At 46.4% G+C, this 17,728-nt stretch overlaps 1 protein-coding gene across 4 annotated transcripts in view; it reads right to left on the reverse strand.

Annotated features, from left to right (window-relative positions):
* CFAP251 (cilia and flagella associated protein 251) overlaps positions 1–17,728 on the reverse strand; it is a 75,864-nt gene that overhangs the window by 28,891 nt on the left and 29,245 nt on the right. For 2 of the 4 annotated variants that reach the window (XM_019649000.1, XM_019648998.1), the window contains exons 11-19: positions 15,650–15,844; positions 14,291–14,541; positions 13,801–13,952; positions 12,414–12,587; positions 11,061–11,245; positions 6,787–6,901; positions 6,044–6,207; positions 1,368–1,458; positions 1,010–1,153 (exon numbers count right to left, since the gene is read on the reverse strand). In XM_019649000.1, coding sequence (XP_019504545.1) covers positions 1,010–1,153; positions 1,368–1,458; positions 6,044–6,207; positions 6,787–6,901; positions 11,061–11,245; positions 12,414–12,587; positions 13,801–13,952; positions 14,291–14,541; positions 15,650–15,844 — 1,471 coding nt within the window. Of the gene's footprint in view, positions 1–1,009; positions 1,154–1,339; positions 1,459–6,043; positions 6,208–6,786; positions 6,902–11,060; positions 11,246–12,413; positions 12,588–13,800; positions 13,953–14,290; positions 14,542–15,649; positions 15,845–17,728 lie in introns of those variants that run through there. The other 2 variants (XM_019649001.1, XM_019649002.1) reach the window with 2 other exon arrangements.

A 17,728-nucleotide genomic window follows, 5' to 3' on the forward strand; every position in this document is an offset into this window, starting at 1 on the left:
ACACACATATATACATGTACACACACATAAACTCTGTAAAATATTGATACATGTCATATGTACTGATATATACCTATATGTACCATATAATGCCAATTCTTTTTTTAAAAATATAGGTATATCTGTATCCATATATCAAGCAATAGAAAGAAAAAAAAATGTGAACAGTGATCACTCTGAGTAATTTCTATTCTTTATAGTTCTACATTCTAAATCAAAAAAGGTTATAAAGATTATATCCTTTAAAAATCATGTTTTCAGAGAATTGATAGTGAAATGGAAAATGTTTGTTGATATAATATCAAGTGAAAATATAGGATAAAATATATATATTCAAATATGGTACCAATCAGTTTTTTAAATTATCTATATATACATATATACAAAAAAAACCCAGGAAGATACTAATAACTGTTGCATCTGTGTCATGGGATTATAAGTAATTATTTTCCACTTAGGTGTCTTTCCCCAACTTTCTACAATGAGAATGTGTTAACATTTTAAGTCAGAAAGAACACCCCATCAATTGCATTTTAAACCAGTTTCTCTGAGGGACATTCTCCCTGGAGTGCCGCTGGTCCCCGTTTGGGGCCCTTGGCAGCTGGAGACGCAGCATTCCTCTGAGCCCACAGCCCAGGACAAGCGCCCACCACCCAGGGGCACCCCATTCACACAGGCCTCTTAACAGCAACTATACAGGAAATACTCGCAACAAGGAGCATTTCCTGAGCTCTTCCTGTGCGCCTGCGGGGGACACATGTCAGTCCATCTAATTCCAAAGCTCATGCTCTTACCCACATCAAACTTTGGTAAGAAACATGTCTCTTAGGAATGTCTTTACGGGAAGTCTGTTTCTAAGGAGTGCGTCGGCTATGCCCAGAACCTCCTTTCTGATCCACTTATGCGAGAATAATGTTAACATTTTTACTGTGACCTATAATTAGTGTTCCCAGAGGTGGTTTTCATAAATAACGCGTCCCACTGCTGTTCTTGTTTTCGAGCTACCTACCTTCTCCTCCGATGGGTAAAAGCCAATTGCTCTCATGACAAAAGGGAGTTCCGACAGGCAAATGTGTTCTGACACTTTTCTGGTCTCCATTGTGTCGATTCCTTGACTACGGAGCTGAGAATAGTAAAAATAGTCTTCCAGCTCCTACGTGGAAATAAAATGGAAACACCACATGCATTTTTGGCTTGAGTCTGAAGCATCCATTAAGACTTCAAGGACATTTTCTAGAAAGCACATTCTGAGCTCAGTGAGGGGGGAAAAGAGCTTTGGGGAAAAACAAGAGGGTTTTAACCCCGCCAGGTAGATTTTGCAAAAGAAACTAGAAGTTACCAGGCGTGTTTACTCGGAGGACAATTACCCTGTAGAATTTTCCTTCCCTGCCACCAGACACCAGACCATAGAATGGGGTCAAGTCTTCGCCCCCGAGAGAAACCGCTGCCTCCAGGGCGCTAGAACAGGAACAGAAATATGGCTGTTAGAAAGCTCTCGTGTGTGAAACAGCCTCAGCCGGGAGGCCGCGGCGCTGCGGACCTCCAAAGGCTATTCCAGCGCACGGACAATTTGGGTGTCTGTAAACTTGTTAAGCAAATGCCCTCCAAGATGAAGCTGAAAATGGAAAATTGAATTTCGAGTGCGGCCCCCGGTGGTACAGGGTACCGCTGGAATGATGGTGATATTCACTCGCTGATGACAGGGCAAGGCGCTTGGCAATTTGTCTGCAGTCTTTGGGGAACCGGTTCCCCTGAGGGAGGGAGGGCGGAAGGGAGAGAAGGAGATAGGGAGGGAGGCAGGGCTCCTGGGTGCTGGAACCACAGGCCTCCCGCTGGGTAGCTTTGCCTGTAACATTAGACCTGCACATGACCAGAGCCAAAGGAACGGGGTAGCACAGGTGGACTGCCAAAACTAATTGCTTCCATAAAAACTCCAGAGGCCACAAGGGACCCATGCCAGTCAGATAAAAATAACCCTCTGCTCTCTAACACGGGGTCAGGTTTTCCAAAAATAGGCCTTTTAATGGTAAGAAAACCTACTTTTTGTATGAGACTGACTTTGCCTCATACAAAATGCTAATACTATGAAATCATTATAATAATCCACTAACTGGATTTCTGCTAATCAGGCTGTTCACCTCTTTGTGGGTTATTAAAACACGCTTCAGTGTCGACCACAGCAGGCAAGTGGTTTGCTACCTGGAACCTGGAGTCAAAGGGACATGTGTGTGAGTCCTGGCTCGGCCACTGGCAAGCAGTGTGCTCATAGGCAAGTCACCTCCCTGGGCCTCAGTTTCGTCTTCTATAAAATGGGAATCATTACAAGGTCTATCTTGTGGATTGCTGTGACAATTAAATAAGTGACTGCAATAAAGGATCTGAGGATGTGAGGCCCTTTATTTTTCTCCTGTGATGAATGTTTGCTGAGGTGTGGGCTTAAATCACAAAGAGCGGGCATGAATCCCACAGCCACCATTGATTCCATTGCTTGGGAGGGTCACTTAACCCCTCGCAGCTAGTTTCCAATCTGAACCACGGGGATGCCGACAGTCCCTGCCTCACGGGGTGACAGTGAGGACATCAGACAGTAATGGACAGCATTCGGCTCAGGGCTTGGCCAGAGAGGGCTCAGTACGGGGAGTTTGGGATTGTCACTACAGCTCTCTTAAAAGAGTCAGCCACAAAGCTACCGTTTATTGGGGACCCAGCACAAGCTCTACACCAGTGGGCTGCAGCAGGGTCTGGGGAGCTGGTGTGTTCTCCAGCTGGGCCGGGGGTCCTGGTAGCCCAGTCTTCACCCAGCTCTTGGCTCTGATGTTAGCCATCCAGGCAGCTGTCCAGCGGGAGAGAGTGCCCCTTCTGTCCAAGCCTAAGCCCGGTGGACTCTGTGGGCAATGAGGCCCCTTTTAGCCTTGTGGCTCTGGAGCAGGGCCAGGTAAACACCAGAAGTGACATGGCGGAGCCTGTCACCACCAGGAATGTCCGAGGGGACAGGTTCACAAGAGCTCTGGGTTCTCTGGGAACAGCCCTCCAGTGGCCAGGACTATACTTTGTCCCCTGCTTCCTGGCCACCGTCAGCTAAGCCGAGCAAGCCAGAGGGATGGGGCTGAGGTTTATCTAACCAGAGCTGGGGAAGGAGACTCATTCTCTCTGCTGGGAGTGGCACTTTATGAAATTTGGGGACTGTCAGCAGCCATGTTCCCACCTAGTGACAAAATCCAGTCCTGTAGACATGGAGGCCACCTGAGTGTGCGCTGTCCTCGTGCCTCCTGAAGTCCCTACGGCCGTCTCATAAATCCCCCTTTTTGCAACACAAAAAAGAGGTCACTGGGGCACAAAAGGGAAGTACATTTATTGAACACCTACTATGTGCCTGGAAATACATACCGTACTTCTGGGAAATGAGCGAAAGCTCGAGAAGCAGAGAGCACTATAGCTGGCACATAGTAAGTGCTCAGTAAATGCTCCCTGGGGGAAGAAGGGGAGGGCATGTAATAGTAATGGTAATAATCGTTCCCCTCAAAACAAATGCAATTGGTGGTAACAGTCCCACTTAACAGGTGGAGAAACAGAGACTCAGAGACGTTAAGGGACTTGCCTAAGGTCACATGGCAAGTAGGCAGGGAAGGTGGGATTTGAATCCTGGTCTTCCTGCTCTTGTCTGAGCAGGGTAGCAGGATTATAGGTAGGTGTGAGGTTGAGCATAAAGAAGTAATGGCTTTTTTAAAACACAGATGCCAGACAAGGAGAGAAAACGGGCGGCACGCTAGCAAAGACGGGGAGAAGGGAGGGTGTGTTGGAGTGAACTCTGGGGGAAGATGAAGGGAAGGGGTCTCTAGGGGGAAGGTTCGCTATGCATGATGACAGTCTGTGGGCTCAGGAGCACCCTGATTAAAATGCCTGGAACGTGAGAGGGCTTCTCGTCTTTATTTCACCCTGCAACGCACCATCGGCAGGTCCAGCAGGGATTTTTGTTTGTTTACTTCTTTAGGGTTTTTACGTTTCTTCCCATTAGCGAAGCGCGGAACATATTAAGACACCAGGAGCAGCAATGAAGTGCTAATTAGTTTATAATGATCCTTTGTCCCCGCAACAGATTAAATTGAAATTCTCAGAAGCCTGGACTCTGGCCAGACACAGGAAAGCTACTGGAACAGGGGCGCCTGACTTTCTTTCTTTCTTTTTTTTTTTTTTTAACTCTACCATTCAGGATCCCAGGATGATTGAGAAGAGGACAAAAAATGAAAAAGGGGGAGACCCTGTTCTGTCACCAGGGTGTCGCTTGCCCCCACCGTCCCAGGTAACAGGCTAGGGGGTCAAGGAATCTAGCAGCTCACCAATGGGAGAGCACACATCCAGCTTCTCCATTCCCAAATTCCCAAGATCTGCTCTCTTAGGGTGAAGGTCAGAGGTCAAGGTCAAGAGCTGCAACTACAATCTGAAACCACCGGGTTCTAAAGCGGATTTACCTGGCGGCTTTTGCTCATATTCAGGTTTAGAGGACACGCTTCCATGTCCGAAGGAAAGATGTGCCCTTGGCAGGGGGCATGGGGCACTTTTACTAGGAGCCACCAATCGCTTTGTTCTTTCAGGAAGGAAGACGCCTCCAAGCTGCTTTTAGCTGCTTTACCCGGCTCCTAATGGGACCTGCCAGGCAGGGGTCACATTGAGGGGCAGGAGCCTGGAGGAGGTGGTCAAGGATAGGAACCTGCCCGCCCTGCGGTGGTCACTGAATTTGGGGAGATATGAGGCTCGCCACAGTGTTTGTACCCTCTTTTAGTGAGAAAGATCCTGCACTCATGAGCAAACGCCTTCATAAGGAAGAAGAGAAGAAAGGCGGTCGTTCATTTGCTGAGTCCTCAGCTCTGCACAGGGTGCTTTACATATATTATCCTATCTGGTCCTTACAGGGATTCTATAAAAGCCCCTGTGGTTATCCTCATTTCACAGACAAGGAATCTGAGGATCAGAGATATTAGGAAGCCTGCCCTGGGTCCCCCAGCCAGCAGATAGTGGGCTCCAGGTTCAAACCCATGTCTGTTTGACCTCGACATCACATACTTATGCTCAACCATGAAATTCTCCAGCCTCGCCCTAGATGGAGATTCTCAGCTCAGGGCCTATGGACGAGAAGAGTAGACCGAAAATACCGTATTTTGCCGTGTATAATGAATGCACTCCTGTGTATAATGTGCACACATGCTATTGGCCCAAACTTTCAGGGGAAAAAAAATCTTTCGTTTTAACTTTTTAATTCAATTTTTTATTTGTTTACATTTAGGTACTTGTTTTTTTGTATTATAAGGGAATTTTAGCATTTGTTTTTTAACATATTATGGTACAAGAAATTTTATGTACTGGTAACAAATGTACGATATTTACGCCTCATAGAAGGCCAAGAGCTCTTCATCATTGCAAGTTCGTTGTAAGTTTAACAAAACCGATTATCGTATTCAGGGTACTATTTTGCATATGGACATCGTTATTGATTTCGAGAGTTACACTTTTAACTCATAAGCGTAAATAAAAAGATTAAAAACATTTATATAGAGACAGAATTAGTACTACCCATGCATAATGCGCAGCCTTATTTTCCCCTCACAAATGTGGGCAAAAAAGTGCACATTATACACGGCAAAATATGGTACGTATTTCAAATAATCTCTTATTGTTTCTGCGGCACACACTTGGGAGATTCGGGCTCCCTCTGTCTAGCTGGTGTGGCACTGCAGACAACAGAGCGAGAAGTCTTTCCGGGGCCATGGGTGAACAAGGCGGAAGCCCACAGTCTTGACCGCAAATGCCATCGGTCCCTGGGACAGAACAGCAACCTTCTGTCTCCACGTGAATATGAACAGATGTCACAGGGAGCGACCTGTAAGCAAAGCTTGAGCCTTGGTCATCTCTGTCCCCGCAGGCCGGGCACACTGCCTGGCACACGGTCGGGGTATAATACCTGTCTGTTGGTGCCAAGTGAAAAGAAGGGGCCTACCTTTGACACCTTCCCCGCCCCCGGGGCCAAGCTTTTCGCCCCATTGTGTACCTTAAGTTGATTTCCCACTGTAACACCGATCGGTCCAGTCCTCCTGCTGTGAAGGCATAGCGGCCGTCATAGGAAAGGGCCAGTCCAGCCACCCCGTTTGGGTGGCATATAATAGCAGATGTCTTATGGGGATTGCCATCAATTGGTAAGATCTGAAGTCCAACCTAGAAAGGAATATGTAATTGGATATTCAGGCTCAGATAGCTGGGCCCCAGGCGAGCCCTGGCACTGTGGTCACGTGTGCCCTGCAGATCTGTTTACTGGGAGTCATGTTTCACGTGGCTGAGGGTTCGCACGCACTGACCCCTGCAAGGTGGTCCCTTAGGAGAGGGACAGCAGGTTTTAGCAAAGCCACAGGAGGGAAGATTTCCTCCTGTTTTCATAGCAGAGGCCCAGGGCTTTCCAGAATAAGTCTGGCGTCCTGTATTGAAAAAACATAAAATGTACAACTAAGTGTCATTAATCAGTGTGCCTTTATGAGATTTTGTCCATGTAAATAAACCAGAAAGAAAAAAATCCTTTGCTGGACCATGTGTCTTCATTGGGGGTACAAAAAAGATGGGAGGAGGCCGCTCAGAAATGCCTCCTGAGTCATCCCCGCTCATCTAGGGCACTTCTCAGCGTCCCTGTGAACTGGGACGGAAGCAGTTGGGCTTGGCTATGAAACCCAGCATCCTTGATGCTTGATCTCATGCTCAAAATGCACAGAGTATCTCACAGAGGCGGGGAACAGGGAGGAATACCTTGTCTGTATTAATAAACACCAGGTAGCGTTTCTGCAGCTCAATGGTCGTTTTCACTGGGAGGATTTGTATCTGCTCAATGGGGGAACCATAGACCGGCCCCAGAAGAGTCTTTCTGTGGGACAAAAAAAAAAAAAGAAACCTTTCTTTTTTTATTTCCACAAATCGGAACGTAGGTTTGACGGCTAGCTACCTTTTCATGACGCCATAACGCGTTTTTAAATTCTGACTTCCCCGCCGTGTCACTCAGCTAAGCCCATCCGTAAGAACCTCTCTCGACCGCTGCTAACAGCTGCCATAAATAAGTGGCAACGGCTCCCAACAGCAAATGCTCCCAGGGAAACTGATTGTGAAGAGTGCTTTTAGCGGTGGAGGCTGTGACTTGCCGCCTTGACAGCTGAGTGAAGGGAACATTATGCCTCGAGAATGTGTACATGAACGAGGGACGACAGAAAGGCGGTGGGGAGGGGACTCGCGTTGGCAGGGTGCAAGCAAACGCCCCCTTCCCCAGTGGCAGGCCGAGAGATGAGAGTGAGATGCTGTGCATCGCTCCAGAAACCTGACATATAGGGGTCTCTGTGCAACACACAGGTTCCCCAAAAACGACCTGTGAGTCAATTGGTAATGAATCGTAACCCCACAATGGGCAGACATCCTTAATTCAGACTCTACCACCACACTAATGAGGAATCGCATCTGAGGTGAGGTTAGCGGACATTACTTTAAACCCAGAGCGAGATTTCCTCTGAAGCTAGCAAAATTGGAATTTCAGGACCCCTTATTTGCACAGGCACCTTCTGATGCTCTGGAAGGGCCATAGCCATTTTTTATTCCTAATCATGTATCTTAAGAAAAAAAAAAAAAGAGGACCCACAAAATTGAATACGCTTCATACCCCACAATACCTGGATCAGCCCGTGGAAGGCCGGTGGCCATTTCATCTTATTATTTTATGAGCCCCCTCATTGTTGGGCTGTGTTCTCCGTGTTACCCAGGCCCCGTCTGACGGGGACAGCGGCTGCTCCATGTCTAGATGCTGAATATATCAGGAGCAAATCCATTCAACAGCTTTTTGTTTTTAGCATCTCTGTGTGCCAGGCACCATGGAAGGTGCTTGGGACACAGAAAAAGTGTGAGAGCTGGCTGAATTACACAGCGGTGACAGTGGCGCACCTTTGTCAATACAGTAAACACCATCGGAAAAAAGGTAAATTTTATGGTATGTGAATTATATCTTAATTTAAATTATAAACAAACCAAAAAGGTCCAGGTATTCAACCTGCACCTCAGGTCTCTCATTGGTAAAACAGGCATTCACCCCATGACACTGTGGTGAGCATCAAATAAGTTAATATGCATAAAGCACTATATATAATAAGTTATATATATAAAACATTTAAGTTAATGTATATAAAGAACAGTTTCTGGCACATAGCAGGAGCTATATAACTATTGCCTTGTGTTGTTAAAAATATCCAACAATTTCACAAATTAATATATCTTTCTTCTGATTGAAAAAGTATTACATATTCATTGTGAAAAATCTCAGACATTTCGACAAACTTAAAGTAGAAAACCCAGCCATAACTCTCCACTGCCATGCTCTTGGCCCAAAATAATCATGGGGAGTAACTTGGCGTAGATGACGTGAGAATTTCTTTTATATATAGTCTAACCTACGTAATTATAATTTTATAGAAAAATTATATAAATATAATTTTATATGAAAATGCATTCATGCATATTTGGCAATTTGCTTTATCTCAGATTATCTCTTGGAGGTATTTCCATGTTTCTATGCAGAGAGCACGCTCATCTTTTTTTTTCTTTTCTAAAAGCAGCGTCGTGTTTCAGTGCACTGACAAGCCGTCATTTAATTAATTCCCTATTAATGGACATTTGGATTGTTTCCATTTTTAAAAATATTTTCAAGCAAGACATTCTTTTACTTATGTCTTGGCATACCGTATGAGTACTTCTGTGGGCTGCATTCCTAGAAGTCAGAGATACGATAAAATTTAATAGAGGATAACAAATTGCTCTCCCCAATTTCCACCTCCCGCCAGCAGCAGCTGGGGAAAGGTCCCTTCCCGCATGGCCTCGCCAACACTAGGCGCTATCGATCATTTTTATCTTTGCTAATCTGATTTGTGAAAATGATGTCTTGCTTTCATTTGCATCTTTGATATACTAGTGAGCATCTGCTCATAGGTTTATTGGCCTTTTTTGGTGAACTGCCTTTTCATGTTCTTTTAAATATTTTTAAATGCATTCTTAAGCTGTTCTGCGTGTATCATGAAAAGACAATTCCTTCCCCGGCTAAGGTGTGGTCACGAGGCATTAGTATTCCTGCAACTTACCAGAGGCTTTTTGTAAGGCATTTTACTTTGCAGGGGATGGAAATGTTTTGAAACTAGACAGGGGTGGTGGTTGCACAGCACGGTGACTGTGCAAAATGCCACTGAATTGTACACTTAAAAATGGTTACGTTTTATGTTCTGTGAATTTCACCTCAACAAATTATTTCTTCAGAAAGATGCTTTCCGCTAATTTCAGGTTGACCTTCAATGGCAGAAACCCCTAACTGTGTGGCTCCAAGTCCCTGGTGAGTAACTATTGGGGTGTCGGAAAAGTCATGATGCATTTTTGCAACGAAAAACATAGAAAAATACATCATGACTTTTCCGACAACCCAATATTAGCAGGAACTTCGAGCCTGGGGTCCTCCATCTGAAGCCACTTGCGCGGCACACACAGGTTTTCTCAGGACTGGGCATATCTCTGAGATATTCTTTGTCCAGAAAGTTTGTGTCCATTAAAGGTGATGGACAAAGATCCCCAAATCTTCCTAAAACTCCTTTTTTACACATTTCTTTGCAATGTCTCCTTCCCAGTGTTCTAACAGTTTTATTTTATTTTTTTTTAATTGTGCTATACGTCTCTCCTGTTCCTGCCACACGACACGGCATTTCTCAGTCATTTATCCTTGTGCCCTTCTAGAAAGAACTTACAAAACAATAAATAAAATTAAAGATCCTGGTTGATCCTGGCCTTTTGAGGACCTATCTTACTGAAATACATTTTAAAAGAAAATAACCTTCCCAAGCATGGGGCCAGCCGCTGTTGGCCAGTTTTCTAATTCCCTTCTCCAGGGGCTGGGGGGAGGTGGAGGTCACTAAAGCATTCTCACTTCTGTCCCTCCTGCCTCAGTGCCTCTGCCCTTGCCAGACATACCCATGAGGTAGCCAAACCCACAGGTGGAAAGAGGCCGCCCTCCGAGGGCCAACTACATAGGACCCAAAGCCAGGGCTGCCTCAGGGCCCAGGAGGAGACACAGAGTCAGAGCTAGGTTCAGAGGTCAAGCCCTGCCCTGTGCTACCCAGCTATTTGGCCTCTGTAAACCCCAGTGGGGTAACACTTTGCAAGGCCGTTGGGGATGAAATGGGATGATGAGCGCAGAGCCCGGCACAGGGATGGTGTATGACAGTCGGTGTCCGTCAGGAGGCGCCAATCCTGAGACCCGCAGGCCTGGCAGCACGAGAAGCCAACTATAAATACGGACCGATTTCAGGATGGAGGAGCTGATGCTCTAGGACGCCAAGCTTTGGATGCCCTGGGCTCAGTCCTTTGGCCTCTTCTCGACCTACCCGTCCCTTCTGGAATCTTCTCTTGGCTCATATGCTCTTACCCTCAGTGTGGATCTCCAACCCAGCCTCTCCCAAGAACCCCACCACTCCACCATTAAAATGCAAACTCCAGGGTTCCAGAAACAGGGTTTCATTTTCCTGACCACCTCCAGCACCTGGCTCATGTCAGGGCTCCAGAAATACTGTGTGAACAAAGGGAGGCAATCCGGGAACTTAAAAATTCCTTTAAGAACCAAGAGTAAGAAAAATGAAACAATTGGTAATATTTGAGTGAAAGTGTCTTTTTTTACGCATGAGGAAAGAGTAGGAGATCATATAAAGCATCGGCGACTCTTCCGGTTCCTTCACTGAGTCTCAGGCATTGAACTCGGGGCACCTTATCCCTGTGCAGCCATGGGCTCCGAAGCAAGGGCTCTGGGTTTGAATCCTGCCTCTGGCCCTTCCTAGCCACATGACCTTGGGTGAGAACGTTTTAACTTATCTGTGCCTCAGTTTCCTCCTCTGCAACATGAATGATAGCAATGGTAGCCAAGTTGCTTCACAGGCCCTTACACTAGGGCTTGAAATAGGCGGGGGGCTGAGAAATTGATTTGTGTACCCTGTTAGTGGGAAGCTCCCGGCGCTTACCTGCACATTTTTGTGGTCGAATTGAAAAGTTTCACTTTGTAGCCGCTGTTGGAAATGAGCAGGAAGCGTTCCTTGACAAGCGGGGGGTACCAAATCATACAGGTGGGGTGGCTGTCCTGGTCGGTCCGGTGAATGTCCAGGACTTCCAGGTGGTCTCTGTTGCTTCTGAGAAGATTATACTCAATCTGCAGAGAAGCCCGGAGAGACACGCATGAAGATGGAGCCTAATGAAATCAGCCAACAGTCCTATTCCGGGGAGACAGCATCAGGCCCCCTAAAAGAAGACTGGCCTAGACACTTAATCCAAGAGGCCACCATGACGGAGTGTTCGTTATGAGCAAGATGAGGCGCTAAGCGCTCTAAACACATCATGCCGTTTAATACTCATGACTCCCCTGCAAAGTAACACTGCTGTGCCTGTTTTAATGATGAGAAAACAGATGTTCAGAGAGGTTCAGTGGCTTGCCCAAGGTCACACAGCTAAGAAGTTGTAGGGTGAGGATTCAAATTTCAGTCCAACTGACTCTAAAACCTGATCTTTCACAGTTCTATTATACTGTTTCACTTCCCAATATCTTGGGACCTCTTCAAGGGTAGGAACTGATTCCTATCGAGATGTCAGCTCCTGACTGTCATATATCAGCAGCCTGCTGAATTTCACCCATAGGTAGGTTCTGGTGGCCAGACCAGGATGGAAGGATGGATGGATGGATGGAAGGATGGGTGTATGGGTGGGTGGTGGATGGGTGGATGGGTGGGTGGTGGATTGGTGGATGGGTGGATGGGTGGTGGTGGATGGGTGGGTGGTAAATGGGTGGATGGGTGGGTGGTGGATGGGTGGGTAGGGAGAATAAAGGAGGGAAGGAAGTTGGATGGATAGACACATAGATTGATTTTTAATCCTTTTGGTTTGATCACGTAACATCGTATTTGCCACTGTCCCTAACTTCCCCTCTTATCTCACATCTTCCCTTAGTTGTCACCTTTAGGAAACAGCCTGACCCCAACCCCGGAACCAAAGAAAGTGTCAGTGAATGTCGGCTCTCCCAATGTGCATGGAAGAGGTGAGGGTGGCTGGGTTTTCCATGCTGTGGGGACACCATCTCCCTGGCGCCTGCCGTGCTATTTCGCAGAAGCCTCCTCACTCGGACATGGGGCCCTATGTGGTGTCAGGGCCGTGTTAAGGCCAAGTGATAGCTCGGAGGGGTTTACTACGCTACTTCATTGTACATTCATTTTCTCTAACAAACACACACATACTGCGGGCCCGGTTCCATGCCAGACGCCAGGGACGGAACAAGAATGAGATAAATGCATCCTGCTGACCAGATAGACGGAAACCAACCAGCTCACCAAGAGTCTGTCTCTTCCGAGGCTCAGCAGCCTGGGCTCACTGCTCTCCAGATGAACCCCAAACAGGAGGCTTCGAATGCTTTTGCGATGAGAACGGAGTCTTGCCAAATATTCCCAGACCCTTTGTCCACTTTTGACCCTGACCCTGTAAACGGCCACAGTAAAATTCACATCCTGAATACAAGCAAAAGAGCAGAAGTGATTTCTTTTGAAACTCTGTAACTTAAAAATCATCATTATGATTTTTATACTAATTTTCCTTTTAGAGTATTTTATCCAAAAAGACATCTTAGTCTATTGAAGCACATATTAAAATAACGCCCGTTTTACAGATGAGAAAATGAAGGTTCAAAGTAGATAACTCACAAAGGTAGTGGGTAGGGTGAGACAGTATTTCTCTGATACTATCGTCTCAATCTCCTTTCTAGCCCCCACCTCATTCTCTGTGGAAGCCCTGACTTTTTGCCTATGTCCTCCCTTCTCTTTATCCAGCTACACAAAATAAAAAGGTATGGTTATTTTTTCAAAAATAAAAGTACGATGGCTGAGAGCGAAACGGTCAGAGAGTGGCCACAACCAGCCTCAAGGGACACTGAGCCATCCTGAAGGGACTAAGTCAGTGCGCTGATGGGAAGGGTGAGGGAGGCTTTGGGCCTTTACAAGGGCAGCGTGCACAGACCGGAAGAGAGGAGAGAGGCCCAGCCACGGGAGGGAGCGGGGAGCGAGGGGAAAGTGTTAGAAGGAACAACGCTTTAATTAAGTGTGAGGAAGGCTGCTTTCTTTCTTCTCTCCAACATCAAGGCAAGACTGGAACGTTACAGACCAAGAGAACTGGCAGGAAGGGAGAGGTGAGAGGTCTGAGGAAAACTTACTGAGATTAAGAACCCTATTCACGTAGAAGGAAAGAACAGTGTCCACCATACCCGTGGAAGACTTCGCTTTGAAATAAATGGGGATGTCGTCTTGTCAAAAACCAAAGGGGAAGATGAAAGCATGCATGCAGAGAAAGGGTTCCAAAAAGCGAACAAAACAAAATGAGCTGTCAGGGCGGCAGAGTCCAAGTTTGCAAGTTCTGAGGCCCTCGTCTTGTTTTCAGGCAAAAGGCCTCCCCCCAACCCCTTTCTTTCTTTTTTTAATAACATCTTTATGGAGATATAATTCACATACAACACCATTCATTTAAAGTGTCCAGCTCAATGGGTTTTTGTATATTCACACAGCTGTACATCCATCATCATGACATCAAAGCATCTTCAGCACCCCCAAAAGAAACCCTCCGCCCTTGAGCAGTCACTGCCCATTCCATGCCCCGCTGCCCAGCCCCTCTCTATTTTGGTTTTAAATAGAGTTACTCAGCCACCAGATAGCGCTCCGTGAAAACACTTACAGCGGTTGCCATATACTGCGAGTCGTGGGAGAAGCTTATATGAGTGACGTTGGATCTGGAATATTTGAAAGGCTCTGGGGTTTCGTTTTCTAAGGACATTGCATCAAGAATGTAAACTGTCCCCTCTGTGAAGCCGGCTCCAAGAAGGGCTCCTGAAGTCACAAGCAGAGAACACTGATGGAAAAGGCTTCCCTCGTCCGAGAGACATCGGCTCCAAGCCCAGCCTTTTGCTAGGAGCTAAGGAGACAGTGACCAACGAGGTCCCCAGAAGGAGAAAAAGGCTGAAACCCCTGACACCCTGGGATGAGCATTCAGACGGTACTAAGTAAGCTCAGAGGGCTCCAGGGTCCAGAGGGAGAAGGTGTCTCCTCTAGCCTGGTCGAGGGAGTGGAGTCAAGGTAAGCCTCCTGGAGCTGCGGCAGCCAAAGCTGCAGCCATTGTGGGTCTGTTTCCATTTGGAACCCAAGAGAGGCTGATAAAAGGAAAATACCTTCCGGGTTGTAGGTCAGACTCTGCACGCCAAACCCCTTCTCAAAGATCCTGCTGAAAAGGTATTTTTTCCTTTCGTAATCCCACACTTTGATCATCCCACAGAAACTCCCAATGGCAATGAGGGGTTGATACGGGTGGCAGGAGATGGCACATATAGCATCCTGGGGCTCTACAAGTAACTTCTCAAGTTTGGTCCCATCGGCCGTTAAGTGGTACACTGTTGCATCAGATGTTCCAATGATAAAATTCCTGTGTGCCAAGGAGAGACCAAACAGTATCAGTGTTTGCAGGGAATGGGGCAGGCCAGCTATTCTGCTTCTAATTGCACATGAACCGCCTCTGTTGTCTGTAATTTAGTGACATTATTAACCCAACATCTCCAAAAATATACCACCAATACCAAACAGCCTCCATTTGCAAGTGAAAAAGCCCACATTTCTACATGTAAATTGAGTCATTAAGTATGCATATGGACAGTCAGTTGTACAATTAGCTAATCTGCACATGCAAATATTCATTTGCGTATGCAAATATGGAGTTTGGTGCACACATACAAGCTCGCCTGCAAATACTGCAAGGGTAATTAAGCAGACACACAGATAATTCAGTCTTGAAATGTTATGGCTATTAATTATCAAACGCCTTTAACCGCACAGCTAGGACAAACTCAGCTTCAAGAATAGAGACCAACCTACAGCGAAGGGCACCAGCCGGAGCAGAGATTAAGGATAAGCCCTTTCCAGCTTCCAGTCACTCAGGATTCTTAATGTAAAAATAATGTTTCATTAAAAAAAATGCCTAGGGACCAGCCAAGTGGCGCATTGGTTAAGCGTTGGCTTGGGAGTGCCAGCTCTGAGAATCAGGTCCCCGGTTCAGATCCCACATGAGGGCCAGTGACGCTGCGCCCTCTACAGCTAAGATGGTGAACAACGGCTCGACCTGGAGCTGGGCTGTCACAAGTCACCGGCAATGGCATAGGCTGCAGTGGGCTGCCGTGAGCTACAGTGAGCAGCCGTCCAATGGTCGACGAGCGACTGCTTCAGCCAGGAAGAGCGCACGCAATGATCACAATGGGCCAGTGAAGCAACTAGACTGAAGAACAAAGGACAGCAACTTGTCTGTTCCCCTTTCCCCATTCTCCAACGCTGTTCCCTCCCCCAATTCCCTAATAATATCTTTTAAAAAAAAGTGCTTAGTGATTATAATCAGCCAAGGAGGTCCGTCTGCAAGCCAGGTAAAGGACTGACTAGGAAGGCCGTTCCCTCTATTTCACACCCCAGGAACAAGGTGAATGTTCCCCTGCATGCAAATTAAAAGAAGACATCAGTCATTTTTTTACCAATCCTTAACAACTTACCTTATCACGAAAGGGTCACCTTTTAAAGTGCAGTCTGGAGGGTAGTTTGATTTTTCAGTTGGAGGGGTGGCTGGGGTCTTTGAAAAGGACAGAGATTTGATGGAGCTGAGTTCGAAGTGGCTGTACCAGTGGACAATGGACAGGGTGTGATCATAGAACTTAATGTGACCCTTAGCATCACCTGTGACAATACAGCTGAAATGGAAAATAACACCGGTTTGTTAAATAATAGTAATAAGCACCATCTACTAAACACCAAATTATATGTGAGGCTCTGGATTCCGGGTGTGGTAAAAACTTTACTTAATACTGCCCTGTGAGCCTGGTTTTACTGTTATCCCCTTTATATCTCAGAGACTAAGGCTCCAAGAAGTGAAGAAATCTGCTCAAGGCCTGAGGTTGCCAAATTTAGCAAATAGAAATGCAGGATGCCCAGTTAAATTTGAATTTCAGATAAACAATGTGTAACCTTTTAGTATAAGTATGTCCCAAACATTGCATTGGGACATAGTTGTGCCTGGCGACCCTACCAGGGTCACGTGGCTAGACTCTGCAGGGATCCAGGCGTATCTCATGCACAGTCAGCGCTCTCAGCTCCATCCTTCCCTGCCCTCCGCCATCAGCCGTGTACAATGGCGGTGGGCAGTGATTTACACTCTCTGCCATAAGACTACGGATGATAACAGAGACCATCTACCAGCCCTCCGAAGTCACACAAGCTGCCAATGGGATACAATCCACTTTACAGGAAGGCGCTGCTGTTAGAGGGGTCGTAAAACCCTGTCCAGTCATCACAGTCAAAGGCAGTGCCGCGTGACAAAATGGCTTTTCTTTCCAGTCCTCAGATCCATCCCAAATGGGCTCGCTTTTTTTAAGCCTCTGACATAATTCTAATCGTGGGGGAAACAGGGGGATGGATTTCCTCTTACATATGCAAAGTGATTAAATGAGGTTTCTGATTAATAAGCAAGGCAGGCGGGCAGAATAATTGGCTAAAACATCTTTCACTGCCCTCTGCTGGACAGAAACGACAAAACAGGACAAGTGTTTTCAGAGACCTTGCCCTTCACGGGTTCCCTGGTCCTGGGTGGGTTTCATTTAACATGAAGAGAAGCCTGATCTTTGCTGGGTCCCAACCCCCAACTCATCCACAGTTGATGGCATCAATTGCAATTCTACTCCCGTCTTTTTGCACCACTGAGTAAGGATGACCATTTGTGTTTCTCTTTGTAAACCCATGCCAGGACGTCACTGTTCCCTGTCCTCAAAGAAAGGACAAGAAAAGCAGATGGGCTTTTGGAAAGTAGGTGGCACAGGGACTCCAACCATATGGGCGGGGAGGGTCCTGGTCTTTAGGGGACTTTCTCCATCCATTTGGGGAGCTTCTCTACCACACTAATGATGACTATTCCACCTGGGGCTTCCCTGTGCCAGGCGGTGTGCTAAGAATTTTACATGTCTTGCCAAATCCTCATAAAACCTCTCTGAGGTGGATACTATTGCCATACCCATTTTACAGAGAGAAAAATGAAGGCTCAGCAAAGTTCAGTTCCTTGCCCAAGGTCGCTCAGCAAGAAAGGGATGCATCGGGAGGACCAGTTAGCTCAGCTGGTTAGAGCATGGTGCTGATAATACCAAGGTTGCCGGTTGGATCCCCGCGTGGGCCGCTGTGAGCTGCACCCTCCCTAAGAGTCAACTATTCCATTGTAGCATGAAAGCAATGTGTAACCAAGGACCATAGCTGTTCCCCAATAAAATTTTTTAAAAAGAAAGGGATGCATCTGGAATGTGAACCCCTTTCTATCTGAGGCTAAGGCTTTGAATGATCATCTCCAAGCCCCGCAGCCTCTCAAAATCATAATGTTAGTGAACTTTATAAAGTTCTGTCATATTTCACCTTTTCATAATTAACGAGTGAATGCTATTTTGTAATTGGAAAAAAGCAATATAGCCAGTCACATGTTTAAAGTCTGTAAAATTTAGGGTGCAAAATAAGTATTTAGTGCAGAATAAAAAATTTAGTTACTCTTTGTTTCACAAACACAAAAGGATTTTTAAAAAGTAATAGAGGTCTATGAT

Source organism: Hipposideros armiger, unplaced genomic scaffold (assembly GCF_001890085.2).
Source record: "Hipposideros armiger isolate ML-2016 unplaced genomic scaffold, ASM189008v1 scaffold_128, whole genome shotgun sequence".
Classification (NCBI taxonomy): domain Eukaryota; kingdom Metazoa; phylum Chordata; class Mammalia; order Chiroptera; family Hipposideridae; genus Hipposideros; species Hipposideros armiger.